The 17,835-nt window shown below is 39.5% G+C and overlaps 1 protein-coding gene across 1 annotated transcript in view; it reads left to right on the top strand.

Annotated features, from left to right (window-relative positions):
* Positions 1-17,544, top strand: part of LOC138854050 (hepatic lectin-like) — a 28,206-nt gene extending 10,662 nt beyond the window's left edge. Inside the window, exon 3 of the mRNA XM_070094784.1 lies at positions 16,777-17,544. Coding sequence (XP_069950885.1) covers positions 16,777-17,018 — 242 coding nt within the window. The 3' untranslated portion in view covers positions 17,019-17,544. The remainder of the gene's footprint in view (positions 1-16,776) is intronic.
* The last annotated feature ends 291 nt before the right edge of the window (positions 17,545-17,835 follow it).

Here is a 17,835-nt window from a genome sequence, read left to right as displayed (position 1 = left end):
TTATTTCCTCCACGTTGCTTTATTTCCTCCACGCTGCTTTCTTTCCTCCACGTTGCTTTCTTTCCTCCACGCTGCTTTATTGCCTCCACGCTGCTTTATTTCCTCCACGCTGCTTTATTTCCTCCACGCTGCTTTATTTCCTCCACGTTGCTTTATTTCCTCCACGTTGCTTTATTTCCTCCACGCTGCTTTATTTCCCCCACGTTGCTTTATTTCCTCCACGTTGCTTTATTTCCTCCACGCTGCTTTATTTCCTCCACGTTGCTTTATTTCCTCCACGTTGCTTTATTTCCTCCACGTTGCTTTATTTCCTCCACGCTGCTTTATTTCTTCCACGCTGCTTTATTTCCTCCACGTTGCTTTATTTCCTCCACGCTGCTTTATTTCCCCCACGTTGCTTTATTTCCTCCACGTTGCTTTATTTCCTCCACGCTGCTTTATTTCCTCCACGTTGCTTTATTTCCTCCACGTTGCTTTATTTCCTCCACGTTGCTTTATTTCCTCCACGCTGCTTTATTTCTTCCACGCTGCTTTATTTCCTCCACGTTGCTTTATTTCCTACACGTTGCTTTATTTCCTCCACGCTGCTTTATTTCCTCCACGTTGCTTTATTTCCTCCACGCTGCTTTATTTCCTCCACGCTGCTTTATTTCCTCCACGTTGCTTTATTTCCTCCACGCTGCTTTATTTCCTCCACGCTGCTTTATTTCCTCCACGCTGCTTTATTTCCTCCACGTTGCTTTATTTCCTCTACGTTGCTTTATTTCCTCCACGCTGCTTTATTTCCTCCACGTTGCTTTATTTCCTCCACGCTGCTTTATTTCCTCCACGTTGATTTATTTCCTCCACGTTGCTTTATTTCCTCCACGTTGATTTATTTTCTCCACGCTGCTTTATTTCCTCCACGCTGCTTTATTTCCTCCACGCTGCTTTATTTCCTCCACGCTGTTTTATTTCCTCCACGTTGCTTTATTTCCTCCACGTTGCTTTATTTCCTCCACGCTGCTTTATTTCCTCCACGCTGCTTTATTTCCTCCACGCTGCTTTATTTCCTCCACGTTGATTTATTTCCTCCACGCTGCTTTATTTCCTCCACGCTGCTTTATTTCCTCCACGCTGCTTTATTTCCTCCACGCTGTTTTATTTCCTCCACGTTGCTTTATTTCCTCCCGCTTGCTTTATTTCCTCCACGCTGCTTTATTTCCTCCACGCTGCTTTATTTCCTCCACGTTGATTTATTTCCTCCACGCTTTGCTTTCCTCCACGCTGCTTTATTTCCTCCACGCTGCTTTATTTCCTCCACGCTGTTTTATTTCCTCCACGTTGCTTTATTTCCTCCACGTTGCTTTATTTCCTCCACGCTGCTTTATTTTCTCCACGCTGCTTTATTTCCTCCACGCTGCTTTATTTCCTCCACGCTGCTTTATTTCCTCCACGCTGCTTTATTTCCTCCACGCTGCTTTATTTCCTCCATGCTGCTTTATTTCCTCCACGCTGCTTTATTTCCTCCACGTTGCTTTATTTCCCCCACGTTGCTTTATTTCCTCCACGTTGCTTTATTTCCTCCACGTTGCTTTATTTCCTCCACGCTGCTTTATTTACTCCACGCTGCTTTCTTTCCTCCCGTTGCTTTACCATTTCCTCCCACGTTGCTTTATTTCCTCCACGTTGCTTTATTTCCTCCACGTTGCTTTATTTCCTCCACGTTGCTTTATTTCCTCCACGTTGCTTTATTTCCTCCACGTTGCTTTATTTCCCCCACGTTGCTTTATTTCCTCCACGTTGCTTTATTTCCTCCACGTTGCTTTATTTCCTCCACGCTGCTTTATTTCCTCCACGTTGCTTTATTTCCTCCACGTTGCTTTATTTCCTCCACGTTGCTTTATTTCCTCCACGCTGCTTTATTTCCTCCACGTTGCTTTATTTCCTCCACGCTGCTTTATTTCCTCCACGCTGCTTTATTTCCTCCACGCTGCTTTATTTCCTCCACGCTGCTTTATTTCCTCCACGCTGCTTTATTTCCTCCACGCTGCTTTATTTCCTCCACGCTGCTTTATTTCCTCCACGCTGCTTTATTTCCTCCACGCTGCTTTATTTCCTCCACGCTGCTTTATTTCCTCCACGTTGCTTTATTTCCTCCACGTTGCTTTATTTCCTCCACGCTGCTTTATTTCCTCCACGCTGCTTTATTTCCTCCACGTTGCTTTATTTCCTCCACGCTGCTTTATTTCCTCCACGCTGCTTTATTTTCTCCACGCTGCTTTATTTCCTCCACGTTGCTTTATTTCCTCCACGCTGCTTTATTTCCTCCACGTTGCTTTGTTTCCTCCACGCTGCTTTATTTCCTCCACGCTGCTTTATTTCCTCCACGTTGCTTTGTTTCCTCCACGCTTCTTTATTTCCTCCACGCTTCTTTATTTCCTCCTGATCTTGGTTCTGGTCAAGAAAATTCGTGAGAGAAGATTCGCCAACTCTGAACCAATGCTGGTTGATTATTTATGTAAGTTTTGTCTTTGAACTTAACTAATCTCTTATTAAGCAAGTTTAGTATACTAAACGGGATGTTAAACAGTAGATTTAGTATACTAAACGGGATGTTAAACAGTAGATTTAGTATACTAAACGGGATATTAAACAGTAGATTTAGTATACTAAACGGGATATTAAACAGTAGATTTAGTATACTAAACGGGATATTAAACATAGATTTGGTATACAAACGGGATATTAAACAGTAGATTTAGTATACTAAACAGGATATTAAACAGTAGATTTAGTATACTAAACGGGATATTAAACAGTAGATTTAGTATACTAAACGGGATATTAAACAGTAGATTTAGTATACTAAACGGGATATTAAACAGTAGATTTAGTATACTAAACGGGATATTAAACAGTAGATTTAGTATACTAAACGGGATATTAAACAGTAGATTTAGTATACTAAACGGGATATTAAACAGTAGATTTAGTATACTAAACGGGATATTAAACAGTAGATTTAGTATACTAAACGGGATATTAAACAGTAGATTTAGTATACTAAACGGGATATTAAACAGTAGATTTAGTATACTAAACGGGATATTAAACAGTAGATTTAGTATACTAAACGGGATATTAAACAGTAGATTTAGTATACTAAACGGGATATTAAACAGTTGATTTAGTATACTAAACGGGATGTTAAACAGTAGATTTAGTATACTAAACGGGATGTTAAACAGTAGATTTAGTATACTAAACGGGATGTTAAACAGTAGATTTAGTATACTAAACGGGATGTTAAACAGTAGATTTAGTATACTAAACGGGATGTTAAACAGTAGATTTAGTATACTAAACGGGATGTTAAACAGTAGATTTAGTATACTAAACGGGATATTAAACAGTAGATTTAGTATACTAAACGGGATATTAAACATTAGATTTAGTATACTAAACGGGATATTAAACAGTAGATTTAGTATACTAAACGGGATGTTAAACAGTAGATTTAGTATACTAAACGGGATGTTAAACAGTAGATTTAGTATACTAAACGGGATGTTAAACAGTAGATTTAGTATACTAAACGGGATGTTAAACAGTAGATTTAGTATACTAAACGGGATATTAAACAGTAGATTTAGTATACTAAACGGGATATTAAACAGTAGATTTAGTATACTAAACGGGATATTAAACAGTAGATTTAGTATACTAAACGGGATGTTAAACAGTAGATTTAGTATACTAAACGGGATGTTAAACAGTAGATTTAGTATACTAAACGGGATGTTAAACAGTAGATTTAGTATACTAAACGGGATGTTAAACAGTAGATTTAGTATACTAAACGGGATGTTAAACAGTAGATTTAGTATACTAAACGGGATGTTAAACAGTAGATTTAGTATACTAAACGGGATGTTAAACAGTAGATTTAGTATACTAAACGGGATGTTAAACAGTAGATTTAGTATACTAAACGGGATGTTAAACAGTAGATTTAGTATACTAAACGGGATGTGCAAGAAAGGTATAAAATACCGACAATATGAAAGTTAAGACACATGTGCAACATCTGGATATCCAGATGTTGCACATGTGTCTTAACTTTCACTAAACGGGATGTTAAACAGTAGATTTAGTATACTAAACGGGATGTTAAACAGTAGATTTAGTATACTAAACGGGATGTTAAACAGTAGATTTAGTATACTAAACGGGATATTAAACAGTAGATTTAGTATACTAAACGGGATGTTAAACAGTAGATTTAGTATACTAAACGGGATATTAAACAGTAGATTTAGTATACTAAACGGGATGTTAAACAGTAGATTTAGTATACTAAACGGGATATTAAACAGTAGATTTAGTATACTAAACGGGATATTAAACAGTAGATTTAGTATACTAAACAGGATATTCAAACATTAGATTTAGTATACTAAACTGGGAAGAATTAAACAGTAGATTTAGGTATACTAAACGGGATGTTAAACAGTAGATTTAGTATACTAAACGGGATGTTAAACAGTAGATTTAGTATACTAAACGGGATGTTAAACAGTAGATTTAGTATACTAAACGGGATGTTAAACAGTAGATTTAGTATACTAAACGGGATGTTAAACAGTAGATTTAGTATACTAAACGGGATGTTAAACAGTAGATTTAGTATACTAAACGGGATGTTAAACAGTAGATTTAGTATACTAAACGGGATGTTAAACAGTAGATTTAGTATACTAAACGGGATGTTAAACAGTAGATTTAGTATACTAAACGGGATGTTAAACAGTAGATTTAGTATACTAAACGGGATGTTAAACAGTAGATTTAGTATACTAAACGGGATGTTAAACAGTAGATTTAGTATACTAAACGGGATGTTAAACAGTAGATTTAGTATACTAAACGGGATGTTAAACAGTAGATTTAGTATACTAAACGGGATGTTAAACAGTAGATTTAGTATACTAAACGGGATGTTAAACAGTAGATTTAGTATACTAAACGGGATGTTAAACAGTAGATTTAGTATACTAAACGGGATGTTAAACAGTAGATTTAGTATACTAAACGGGATGTTAAACAGTAGATTTAGTATACTAAACGGGATGTTAAACAGTAGATTTAGTATACTAAACGGGATGTTAAACAGTAGATTTAGTATACTAAACGGGATGTTAAACAGTAGATTTAGTATACTAAACGGGATGTTAAACAGTAGATTTAGTATACTAAACGGGATGTTAAACAGTAGATTTAGTATACTAAACGGGATGTTAAACAGTAGATTTAGTATACTAAACGGGATGTTAAACAGTAGATTTAGTATACTAAACGGGATGTTAAACAGTAGATTTAGTATACTAAACGGGATGTTAAACAGTAGATTTAGTATACTAAACGGGATGTTAAACAGTAGATTTAGTATACTAAACGGGATGTTAAACAGTAGATTTAGTATACTAAACGGGATGTTAAACAGTAGATTTAGTATACTAAACGGGATGTTAAACAGTAGATTTAGTATACTAAACGGGATGTTAAACAGTAGATTTAGTATACTAAACGGGATCTTAGTAACAGTAGATTTAGTATACTAAACGGGATGTTAAACAGTAGATTTAGTATACTAAACGAGATGTTAAACAGTAGTTTTAGTATACTAAACGGGATGTTAAACAGTAGATTTAGTATACTAAACGGGATGTTAAACAGTAGATTTAGTATACTAAACGGGATGTTAAACAGTAGATTTAGTATACTAAACGGGATGTTAAACAGTAGATTTAGTATACTAAACGGGATGTTAAACAGTAGATTTAGTATACTAAACGGGATGTTAAACAGTAGATTTAGTATACTAAACGGGATATTAAACAGTAGATTTAGTATACTAAACGGGATGTTAAACAGTAGATTTAGTATACTAAACGGGATGTTAAACAGTAGATTTAGTATACTAAACGGGATGTTAAACAGTAGATTTAGTATACTAAACGGGATGTTAAACAGTAGATTTAGTATACTAAACGGGATGTTAAACAGTAGATTTAGTATACTAAACGGGATGTTAAACAGTAGATTTAGTATACTAAACGGGATGTTAAACAGTAGATTTAGTATACTAAACGGGATGTTAAACAGTAGTTTTAGTATACTAAACGGGATGTTAAACAGTAGATTTAGTATACTAAACGGGATGTTAAACAGTAGATTTAGTATACTAAACGGGATGTTAAACAGTAGATTTAGTATACTAAACGGGATGTTAAACAGTAGATTTAGTATACTAAACGGGATGTTAAACAGTAGATTTAGTATACTAAACGGGATGTTAAACAGTAGATTTAGTATACTAAACGGGATATTAAACAGTAGATTTAGTATACTAAACGGGATGTTAAACAGTAGATTTAGTATACTAAACGGGATGTTAAACAGTAGATTTAGTATACTAAACGGGATGTTAAACAGTAGATTTAGTATACTAAACGGGATATTAAACAGTAGATTTAGTATACTAAACGGGATGTTAAACAGTAGATTTAGTATACTAAACGGGATGTTAAACAGTAGATTTAGTATACTAAACGGGATATTAAACAGTAGATTTAGTATACTAAACGGGATGTTAAACAGTAGATTTAGTATACTAAACGGGATGTTAAACAGTAGATTTAGTATACTAAACGGGATGTTAAACAGTAGATTTAGTATACTAAACGGGATGTTAAACAGTAGATTTAGTATACTAAACGGGATGTTAAACAGTAGATTTAGTATACTAAACGGGATGTTAAACAGTAGATTTAGTATACTAAACGGGATATTAAACAGTAGATTTAGTATACTAAACGGGATGTTAAACAGTAGATTTAGTATACTAAACGGGATGTTAAACAGTAGATTTAGTATACTAAACGGGATGTTAAACAGTAGATTTAGTATACTAAACGGGATGTTAAACAGTAGATTTAGTATACTAAACTGGATATTAAACAGTAGATTTAGTATACTAAACGGGATGTTAAACAGTAGATTTAGTATACTAAACGGGATGTTAAACAGTAGATTTAGTATACTAAACGGGATGTTAAACAGTAGATTTAGTATACTAAACGGGATGTTAAACAGTAGATTTAGTATACTAAACGGGATATTAAACAGTAGATTTAGTATACTAAACGGGATGTTAAACAGTAGATTTAGTATACTAAACGGGATGTTAAACAGTAGATTTAGTATACTAAACGGGATGTTAAACAGTAGATTTAGTATACTAAACGGGATGTTAAACAGTAGAACTGATTCGGAGTTTGTTACTTTCTGTTTACGTCATTTTTGTATTCCTTCATCAGAGTGAAAAATCCCTCGTAGTCTGGCGGGTTGTCTTGTTTTACAGTTCTTCAACTCCCTGTACTTGCCAAATTGTGGTTGCAGGGGTCGATTCACAGCTCCTGGCCCCGCCTCTTCACTGGCCACTGCTAGGTCACTCTTCCCGCTCCATGAGCTTCATCATACATCTTCTTAAAGCTATGTATGGATCCTGCCTCCACTACATCACTACCCAGACTATTCCACTTCCTGATATCTCTGTGACTGAAGAAATACTTCCTAATATCCCTGTGATTCATCTGAGTCTTCAACATCCAACTGTGACCCCTCTCTCTGTCCCATCTCTGGAACATCCTGTCTCTGTCCACCTTGTCTGTACCTCTCAGTATTTTATATGTCGCTATCATGTCCCCCCTAACTCTCCTGTCTTCCAGTGTCGTCAGTTCGATTTCCCTTAACCTCTCCTCATACGACATACCCCTTAGCTCCAGGACTAGTCTTGTTGCAAACCTTTGCACTTTCTCTAGTTTCCTTACATGCTTGGTTAGTCGAGGGTTCCAAATTGGCGCTGCATACTCCAATATGGGCCTAATGTACAGAGTGTACAGGGTCCTGAATGACTCCTTATTTAGAAGTCGGAATGCTGTTCTTAGGTTTGCCAGGCGCCCATATGCTGCAGCAGTTATTTGGTTGATGTGCGCCTCAGGAGATGTTCCCGGTGTTATACTCACACCAAGATCCTTTTCCTTGAGTGAGGTTTGTAGCCTCTTGCCTCTTAGGCTGTACTCCGTCTGTGGTCTTCTTTGCCCTTTCTCAATCTTCATGACTTGGTGGGGTTGAACTCTAGGAGCCAGTTTCTGGACCAGACCTGCAGTCTGTCCAGATCCCTCTGTAGTTCTGCCTGGTCTTCATCCGATTGAATTCTTCTCATCAACTTCACGTCATCTGCAAACAAGGACACTTCGGAGTCTATTCATTTAGTCATGTTATTCACAAATACCAGAAACAGTACCGGTCCTAGGAATAATACCTGTGGCACCCCGCTCGTTACCGGGGCCCACTCTCACACCTCGCAACGTACCATGATTCGCTGATGTCTTCCTGACAGGTATTCCCTGATCCACTGTAGTTCCTTCCCTGTTATCCCTGCTTGGTCCTCCAGCTTCTGCATTAATCTCTTGTGTGAACCTGTCTCATGTAATAAAGTTGGTAGAATTACCGACAATATGTAAAGTAAAAGGACACAAGTGCAACTAATGTGACATTTATTGTGGCAACGTTTCGCTCTCCAGGAGCTTTATCAAGCCATTACAAACAATACATGGACACAGAGGGTATATAAAGGCTCAGAGTGAGGTGAATACTAGTGAGGTACCATTTCGATGTTCACTAGTGGTAGTAGTAGTAGTAGTAGTGGTAGTGACAAAAGTAATACAATATTAATTCGTACATGAGTAAAAGGATATAAAAGCTATTACTTGGGTAACATAAAAATAGGTTGGACAAATATAAACTGGAATGAGGCAGGTTGTTTCAGTGTTCACTCTCTGTGCTTTGTGTAGTATAACAGGAGAGACTATGTGATGGCAGGGTTTACTGTTTTCAGGAGGATTCTTGCTAAGACTTCGGAGATGGTGAAGCTGCCGTTGTTTTGTTTAATTGTATTCGAAACAGCGATCAGTGCTGATTCAAGGCACTTGCGTGTGCGGAAATTAGTTTCTTTTATCACTAATTGGGCGTCTCTGAATTTCATAAGATGATTGGTGGAATTTCGGTGTTGTACACAGGCGTTGTTTAAGTTGTCGTTCCTACATGCGTATATGTGTTCATTGAGGCGGGTGTCGAGGTTTCTTGCTGTTTCACCTACGTAGATCTTGTCACAGCCTCCACAGGGTATAGTGTAAACTCCTGCATTGACTGGTTCGTGGTGCTTGGGTTTTGTCCTGGTTAGATCCTTTATTGAAGTGGTAGAAGCGATGGCGACTCTGGTGTTAGCTTGTGAAAGTACTTTTGAGACGTTTAGTGCAACCTGGCTGTTGGGAAGAATTATAACTTTGTTGGGAGCGGTGTTGATGCGTGGAGAATTGATGATCTGAAGAGCTCTTTTCTTGCAGTCTTTGATGAAAAAAGAAGGAAATTGTAACTCAGTGAATGTTTGGTGAATGTAAGTACATTCCTCGTCAAGAAACTCAGGACTACAAATTCGGTATGCTCTTAGGAAAAACCCGATGATGATGCCTCTTTTGGTCTTGGTATCTTGACTGGAATAGAAGTGTGTGAGATCATTTTTATTGGTGGGTTTCCGATAAACTTGAAATCTTAGGTTGTTGTCTACTTTGTGAATGAGGACGTCGAGGAAAGGTAGCTTGTCATTGGACTCTTCTTCTAGTGTAAACTGAATCGCTGGTTCAACTGCGTTGAGCCTTGCCTGAAGATCCCGTACATCAAAACGTTTTGGAGTTATTACGAGGACATCGTCCACGTAACGTAACCAAGTGACGCTTGAAGGGATGATGTTGGCGAAGTGTTCGGACTCTAGGTGTTCCATGTATAAGTTGGCTAGGACGGCACTTATTGGGGACCCCATTCCCATGCCGTAGGTTTGTTTGTAGAGCTTGTTATTGAAGGAAAAACAGTTGAAGTTAACACAGAGTTCAATCAAGTCAACAAAATCTCCGGGAGGTAAAGGAAGATTAAGGTCCTGGTTGACTTTACGTCGTAGAACCTCGATGGCTTTTTTGGTAGGTACTTTTGTGAAGAGGGAAGTCACATCCAAACTGCTTAGTTTCTTGTTACGGATGGAGAGGTTACGGATGCGGTTGAGAAGGTCGCCTGAGTGTTTAAGATGAGCGGGGCTGATGGTCCCCAGAAGGCAGGAAAGATGTTTGGCAAGAACTCCGGCTAGTTTGTGTGGAGCACTGCCTATTCCTGACGTGATTGGTCTGAGAGGAATATTGTGTTTATGGGTCTTGGGTAAACCATACATGTGTGCTGGTTTAGGGTTGCTTGGTAACAAGTACAGAAGTTTCTTCCCTTCTCTAGTGCGTTTGAGTATTTGTCTGGTTTTGTATAGAAAGTCTTTGGTGAGCGTCTCCCACTGTTGAGTGCTGATGGGTTCGTATGTAGATTGATCATTCAAAAGGTCCATCATTTTAGTGTTGTAGTCACTGGTGTTGAGTATGACGACTCCACCTCCTTTGTCGGCGGTGGTGACGATAATGTTGGGGTCGTTGGCGAGGTCCTTAAGGGCAGTGATGTATCTTCTAGGAAGATTAGAAGAAGAAGGTTCACATAAAGCTGCAGTGAGAAGGCCCTGTATATAACCCTTCTGGAAGTTGCTGTCACTGTGTCTATGGTTCCTGGTAACAAGATTGAGTTGATAGTTAGGTTTGCGTATGTTGGTGGTAAATTTGAGTCCCAGACTCAGTGCTTGTTTCTCGTAGTCGGTTAAGGTGCGTGACGATAAGTTGTTTATCAGGGATTCGCGTCCCATTTCCTTCCATCGACTGTTAGTGCAGAGGTACTGAAGTTTGCGATTGAGTTTGATCTTCTGTTGGAGGTTAGCTGTGGTGACTGTGCTGAGAATATGCTCAGCAGTGTGTTGGTCAATCTGAAGATTGGCCCTCATATTCCTTGCAGTTTCAAAGGTTTCCTTAGCGATGTTAGAAAGTTCTTCGGCACATTCAGTTAAGTAAGCTTGGGTAGCTGGAGAGAAGGGGTGCTTGGAGTTGGAGAGTTGTGCAGGAGTAGACTTAGGGATCACCTTCTCTGCCAGGCAATCTTGTAGGAAGTTGTGTCTGTTGCGATAGCTGTGAGCACGAAGAAGGGTGTCCAAATAACGTCTGCATGAAATGTCCATTATGTTGCGGTGTCCGACAGATTGTAATAAAGTTGGTAGAATTACCGACAATATGTAAAGTAAAAGGACACAAGTGCAACTAATGTGACATTTATTGTGGCAACGTTTCGCTCTCCAGGAGCTTTATCAAGCCATTACAAACAATACATGGACACAGAGGGTATATAAAGGCTCAGAGTGAGGTGAATACTAGTGAGGTACCATTTCGATGTTCACTAGTGGTAGTAGTAGTAGTAGTAGTAGTAGTAGTAGTGGTAGTGACAAAAGTAATACAATATGGTAGAGCAATTAATTCGTACATGAGTAAAAGGATATAAAAGCTATTACTTGGGTAACATAAAAATAGGTTGGACAAATATAAACTGGAATGAGGCAGCTTGTTTCAGTGTTCACTCTCTGTGCTTTGTGTAGTATAACAGGAGAGACTATGTGATGGCAGGGTTTACTGTTTTCAGGAGGATTCTTGCTAAGACTTCGGAGATGGTGAAGCTGCCGTTGTTTTGTTTAATTGTATTCGAAACAGCGATCAGTGCTGATTCAAGGCACTTGCGTGTGCGGAAATTAGTTTCTTTTATCACTAATTGGGCGTCTCTGAATTTCATAAGATGATTGGTGGAATTTCGGTGTTGTACACAGGCGTTGTTTAAGTTGTCGTTCCTACATGCGTATATGTGTTCATTGAGGCGGGTGTCGAGGTTTCTTGCTGTTTCACCTACGTAGATCTTGTCACAGCCTCCACAGGGTATAGTGTAAACTCCTGCATTGACTGGTTCGTGGTGCTTGGGTTTTGTCCTGGTTAGATCCTTTATTGAAGTGGTAGAAGCGATGGCGACAATTTCCTTCTTTTTTCATCAAAGACTGCAAGAAAAGAGCTCTTCAGATCATCAATTCTCCACGCATCAACACCGCTCCCAACAAAGTAATAATTCTTCCCAACAGCCAGGTTGCACTAAACGTCTCAAAAGTACTTTCACAAGCTAACACCAGAGTCGCCATCGCTTCTACCACTTCAATAAAGGATCTAACCAGGACAAAACCCAAGCACCACGAACCAGTCAATGCAGGAGTTTACACTATACCCTGTGGAGGCTGTGACAAGATCTACGTAGGTGAAACAGCAAGAAACCTCGACACCCGCCTCAATGAACACATATACGCATGTAGGAACGACAACTTAAACAACGCCTGTGTACAACACCGAAATTCCACCAATCATCTTATGAAATTCAGAGACGCCCAATTAGTGATAAAAGAAACTAATTTCCGCACACGCAAGTGCCTTGAATCAGCACTGATCGCTGTTTCGAATACAATTAAACAAAACAACGGCAGCTTCACCATCTCCGAAGTCTTAGCAAGAATCCTCCTGAAAACAGTAAACCCTGCCATCACATAGTCTCTCCTGTTATACTACACAAAGCACAGAGAGTGAACACTGAAACAAGCTGCCTCATTCCAGTTTATATTTGTCCAACCTATTTTTATGTTACCCAAGTAATAGCTTTTATATCCTTTTACTCATGTACGAATTAATTGCTCTACCATATTGTATTACTTTTGTCACTACCACTACTACTACTACTACTACTACTACTACCACTAGTGAACATCGAAATGGTACCTCACTAGTATTCACCTCACTCTGAGCCTTTATATACCCTCTGTGTCCATGTATTGTTTGTAATGGCTTGATAAAGCTCCTGGAGAGCGAAACGTTGCCACAATAAATGTCACATTAGTTGCACTTGTGTCCTTTTACTTTACATATTGTCGGTAATTCTACCAACTTTATTACAATCTGTCGGACACCGCAACATAATGGACATTTCATGCAGACGTTATTTGGACACCCTTCTTCGTGCTCACAGCTATCGCAACAGACACAACTTCCTACAAGATTGCCTGGCAGAGAAGGTGATCCCTAAGTCTACTCCTGCACAACTCTCCAACTCCAAGCACCCCTTCTCTCCAGCTACCCAAGCTTACTTAACTGAATGTGCCGAAGAACTTTCTAACATCGCTAAGGAAACCTTTGAAACTGCAAGGAATATGAGGGCCAATCTTCAGATTGACCAACACACTGCTGAGCATATTCTCAGCACAGTCACCACAGCTAACCTCCAACAGAAGATCAAACTCAATCGCAAACTTCAGTACCTCTGCACTAACAGTCGATGGAAGGAAATGGGACGCGAATCCCTGATAAACAACTTATCGTCACGCACCTTAACCGACTACGAGAAACAAGCACTGAGTCTGGGACTCAAATTTACCACCAACATACGCAAACCTAACTATCAACTCAATCTTGTTACCAGGAACCATAGACACAGTGACAGCAACTTCCAGAAGGGTTATATACAGGGCCTTCTCACTGCAGCTTTATGTGAACCTTCTTCTTCTAATCTTCCTAGAAGATACATCACTGCCCTTAAGGACCTCGCCAACGACCCCAACATTATCGTCACCACCGCCGACAAAGGAGGTGGAGTCGTCATACTCAACACCAGTGACTACAACACTAAAATGATGGACCTTTTGAATGATCAATCTACATACGAACCCATCAGCACTCAACAGTGGGAGACGCTCACCAAAGACTTTCTATACAAAACCAGACAAATACTCAAACGCACTAGAGAAGGGAAGAAACTTCTGTACTTGTTACCAAGCAACCCTAAACCAGCACACATGTATGGTTTACCCAAGACCCATAAACACAATATTCCTCTCAGACCAATCACGTCAGGAATAGGCAGTGCTCCACACAAACTAGCCGGAGTTCTTGCCAAACATCTTTCCTGCCTTCTGGGGACCATCAGCCCCGCTCATCTTAAACACTCAGGCGACCTTCTCAACCGCATCCGTAACCTCTCCATCCGTAACAAGAAACTAAGCAGTTTGGATGTGACTTCCCTCTTCACAAAAGTACCTACCAAAAAAGCCATCGAGGTTCTACGACGTAAAGTCAACCAGGACCTTAATCTTCCTTTACCTCCCGGAGATTTTGTTGACTTGATTGAACTCTGTGTTAACTTCAACTGTTTTTCCTTCAATAACAAGCTCTACAAACAAACCTACGGCATGGGAATGGGGTCCCCAATAAGTGCCGTCCTAGCCAACTTATACATGGAACACCTAGAGTCCGAACACTTCGCCAACATCATCCCTTCAAGCGTCACTTGGTTACGTTACGTGGACGATGTCCTCGTAATAACTCCAAAACGTTTTGATGTACGGGATCTTCAGGCAAGGCTCAACGCAGTTGAACCAGCGATTCAGTTTACACTAGAAGAAGAGTCCAATGACAAGCTACCTTTCCTCGACGTCCTCATTCACAAAGTAGACAACAACCTAAGATTTCAAGTTTATCGGAAACCCACCAATAAAAATGATCTCACACACTTCTATTCCAGTCAAGATACCAAGACCAAAAGAGGCATCATCATCGGGTTTTTCCTAAGAGCATACCGAATTTGTAGTCCTGAGTTTCTTGACGAGGAATGTACTTACATTCACCAAACATTCACTGAGTTACAATTTCCTTCTTTTTTCATCAAAGACTGCAAGAAAAGAGCTCTTCAGATCATCAATTCTCCACGCATCAACACCGCTCCCAACAAAGTTATAATTCTTCCCAACAGCCAGGTTGCACTAAACGTCTCAAAAGTACTTTCACAAGCTAACACCAGAGTCGCCATCGCTTCTACCACTTCAATAAAGGATCTAACCAGGACAAAACCCAAGCACCACGAACCAGTCAATGCAGGAGTTTACACTATACCCTGTGGAGGCTGTGACAAGATCTACGTAGGTGAAACAGCAAGAAACCTCGACACCCGCCTCAATGAACACATATACGCATGTAGGAACGACAACTTAAACAACGCCTGTGTACAACACCGAAATTCCACCAATCATCTTATGAAATTCAGAGACGCCCAATTAGTGATAAAAGAAACTAATTTCCGCACACGCAAGTGCCTTGAATCAGCACTGATCGCTGTTTCGAATACAATTAAACAAAACAACGGCAGCTTCACCATCTCCGAAGTCTTAGCAAGAATCCTCCTGAAAACAGTAAACCCTGCCATCACATAGTCTCTCCTGTTATACTACACAAAGCACAGAGAGTGAACACTGAAACAAGCTGCCTCATTCCAGTTTATATTTGTCCAACCTATTTTTATGTTACCCAAGTAATAGCTTTTATATCCTTTTACTCATGTACGAATTAATTGCTCTACCATATTGTATTACTTTTGTCACTACCACTACTACTACTACTACTACTACTACTACCACTAGTGAACATCGAAATGGTACCTCACTAGTATTCACCTCACTCTGAGCCTTTATATACCCTCTGTGTCCATGTATTGTTTGTAATGGCTTGATAAAGCTCCTGGAGAGCGAAACGTTGCCACAATAAATGTCACATTAGTTGCACTTGTGTCCTTTTACTTTACTACAGACTGATACACTCTTGAAGTCATTCTGTTTCGCTCCATTCTCTCTACATGTCCGAACCACCTCAACAACCCTTCCTCAGCCCTCTGGATAACAGTTTTGGTAATCCCGCACCTCCTCCTAACTTCCAAACTACGAATTCTCTGCATTATATTCACACCACACATTCCCCTCAGACATGACATCTCCACTGCCTCCAGCCTTCTCCTCGCTGCAACATTCATCACCCACGCTTCACACCCATATAAGAGCGTTGGTAAAACTATACTCTCATACATTCCCCTCTTTGCCTCTAAGGACAAAGTTCTTTAAATTAAGGATGCTTCATTATTTTTTAAATATTTGTGGTGATGTGTGGTGGAACCTCATTGGTAACCTCGTTGGTAACCTCATTGGTAACCTCATTGGTAACCTCATTGGTAACCTCATTGGTAACCTCATTGCTGGTTGCCATGGGGCCCACATAAGAGTTCAAGCTTCAGGGCCCCAAAAATGTAGGTTCACCACTGCTTGTGGGCCTTGTCATAGATATTCTTAAGACTGTGTGGAACCTGCCTCCACTTATTCATCGTCTAGGTTGGCAACGCTCTCGTCTCACACACTGTCACAGGTTCAATCCCTGACGTGGGTGGAAACGTTGGGCATGTTTCCTTACATCTGCTGTACCTGTTCACCCAGCATAAGTAGGTACCTGGGTGTTAGTCAACTGTTGTGGGTGGCATCCTGAGGGACAAGACTAAGGGACCACAATGGAAATAAGAGAGACAGTCCTCGGTGACGTACTGACTTTCCTGGGTTATCCTGGGCGTCTAACACTCCTTGTTAAAAGTACAAACAAATCTTATTTTATTTTGCCTTCCAAATATACCCTATTCTACCCTTTTCGAGTCAGTCAATTACTCGAGAATTTTGTATGTTGTTATCATGGCTCCATTGGTTTCAATATTTTGTAAATGTCTAATTCATTTTCTTTAGCCTCTATAGTTCATTTTGCTTAGCTCAGGAACTAGTCTTCTTGTAAACTACATCACTTACTCTAGTATAAAACCTCACGAATATTTGTAATCCTGGATTCCCACTAATGAATCCCTCTTTTTCTCGGAACACAGGAAATAGCGATATCAAGAGAGTGTTCGTGGGCGGCAAAGACGAGCATAAAAACCGTCATTTTAAGTGGCTGGACGGGAGAGTCATTGTCAGCAACTACTGGATAGCAGGTGAACCCAACAACAAAGGGGGATCAGAATTCTGTGTTAACCTGTACACTGATCATCATCCATCACTTAACGATGTTTCCTGCAGTCATCATTATATTTTCGCTTGTCAGTATTACAAACCTAAGGCAAAGTAATTAGTAATATGTTAGTGTACATCCAGGGTGTAATGTTGCAAGTCAGCACTGGTTCTGTTGCAAGTCAGCACTGGCTCTTTTTCACTTAGCTTTTTAGAGCTTCTGAGTTATAGGAGTTTCTTGTTCGTACATTATGTAGAGAAGGGAAGGAGGCGCTGATAAAGAAGACAGGGAATAAGAGGAGGTTATCACCTGACTGACGGTCACACGACGGCTGAAGGTGAATCTTTTCACGATGAAGTGAAGATTTATAAGTGATATCTAGTAGATTACTTAAGAGTAAGTAACCTTTATTGTATTATTATGTATTCTCAAATCCTTTTAACTATGTATTAGATAAGAGTATTCTCCCAAGTATTATTATATTGAATATTAAAATGGAATAAAATACCGACAGGTTGTTATATTATTCCCCATTAAAATAATTATGTTTCTCTTCAAATGGTTTCTAAGTTTTATCTTATAAGAGTAATACCATATGCCTTATAATTTCATTATTAGTGTAATAAATAATTGCATTCTCTCATGTACTGGTATATCATTTTCCTAATTATAGTTGCCCTCTTTTGAAAGGGCAATTTAAGTGGTAACAATTGCAGTAGCGGGAAAAGGACGTCACACCGCCCAGTAGGATAAGTTGAATAGTTAACAAGTGTTGTGTGGCGAGGGTGAGGAGGTAGCAGGAGGAACATTACAAGACTGACCCTCGAGTTCACATCTACACTGAACTGTGATGTTAACAAGTGTTGTGTGGCGAGGGCGAGGAGGTAGCAGGAGGAACATTACAAGACTGACCCTCGAGTTCACATCTACACTG

The sequence above is a fragment of the Cherax quadricarinatus genome, chromosome 47, assembly GCF_038502225.1.
Source record: "Cherax quadricarinatus isolate ZL_2023a chromosome 47, ASM3850222v1, whole genome shotgun sequence".
NCBI classification, from domain to species: Eukaryota; Metazoa; Arthropoda; class Malacostraca; order Decapoda; family Parastacidae; genus Cherax; species Cherax quadricarinatus.
The sequence above is the reverse complement of the archived record's forward strand: the minus strand, read 5'-3'. Positions and strand labels throughout refer to the sequence as shown.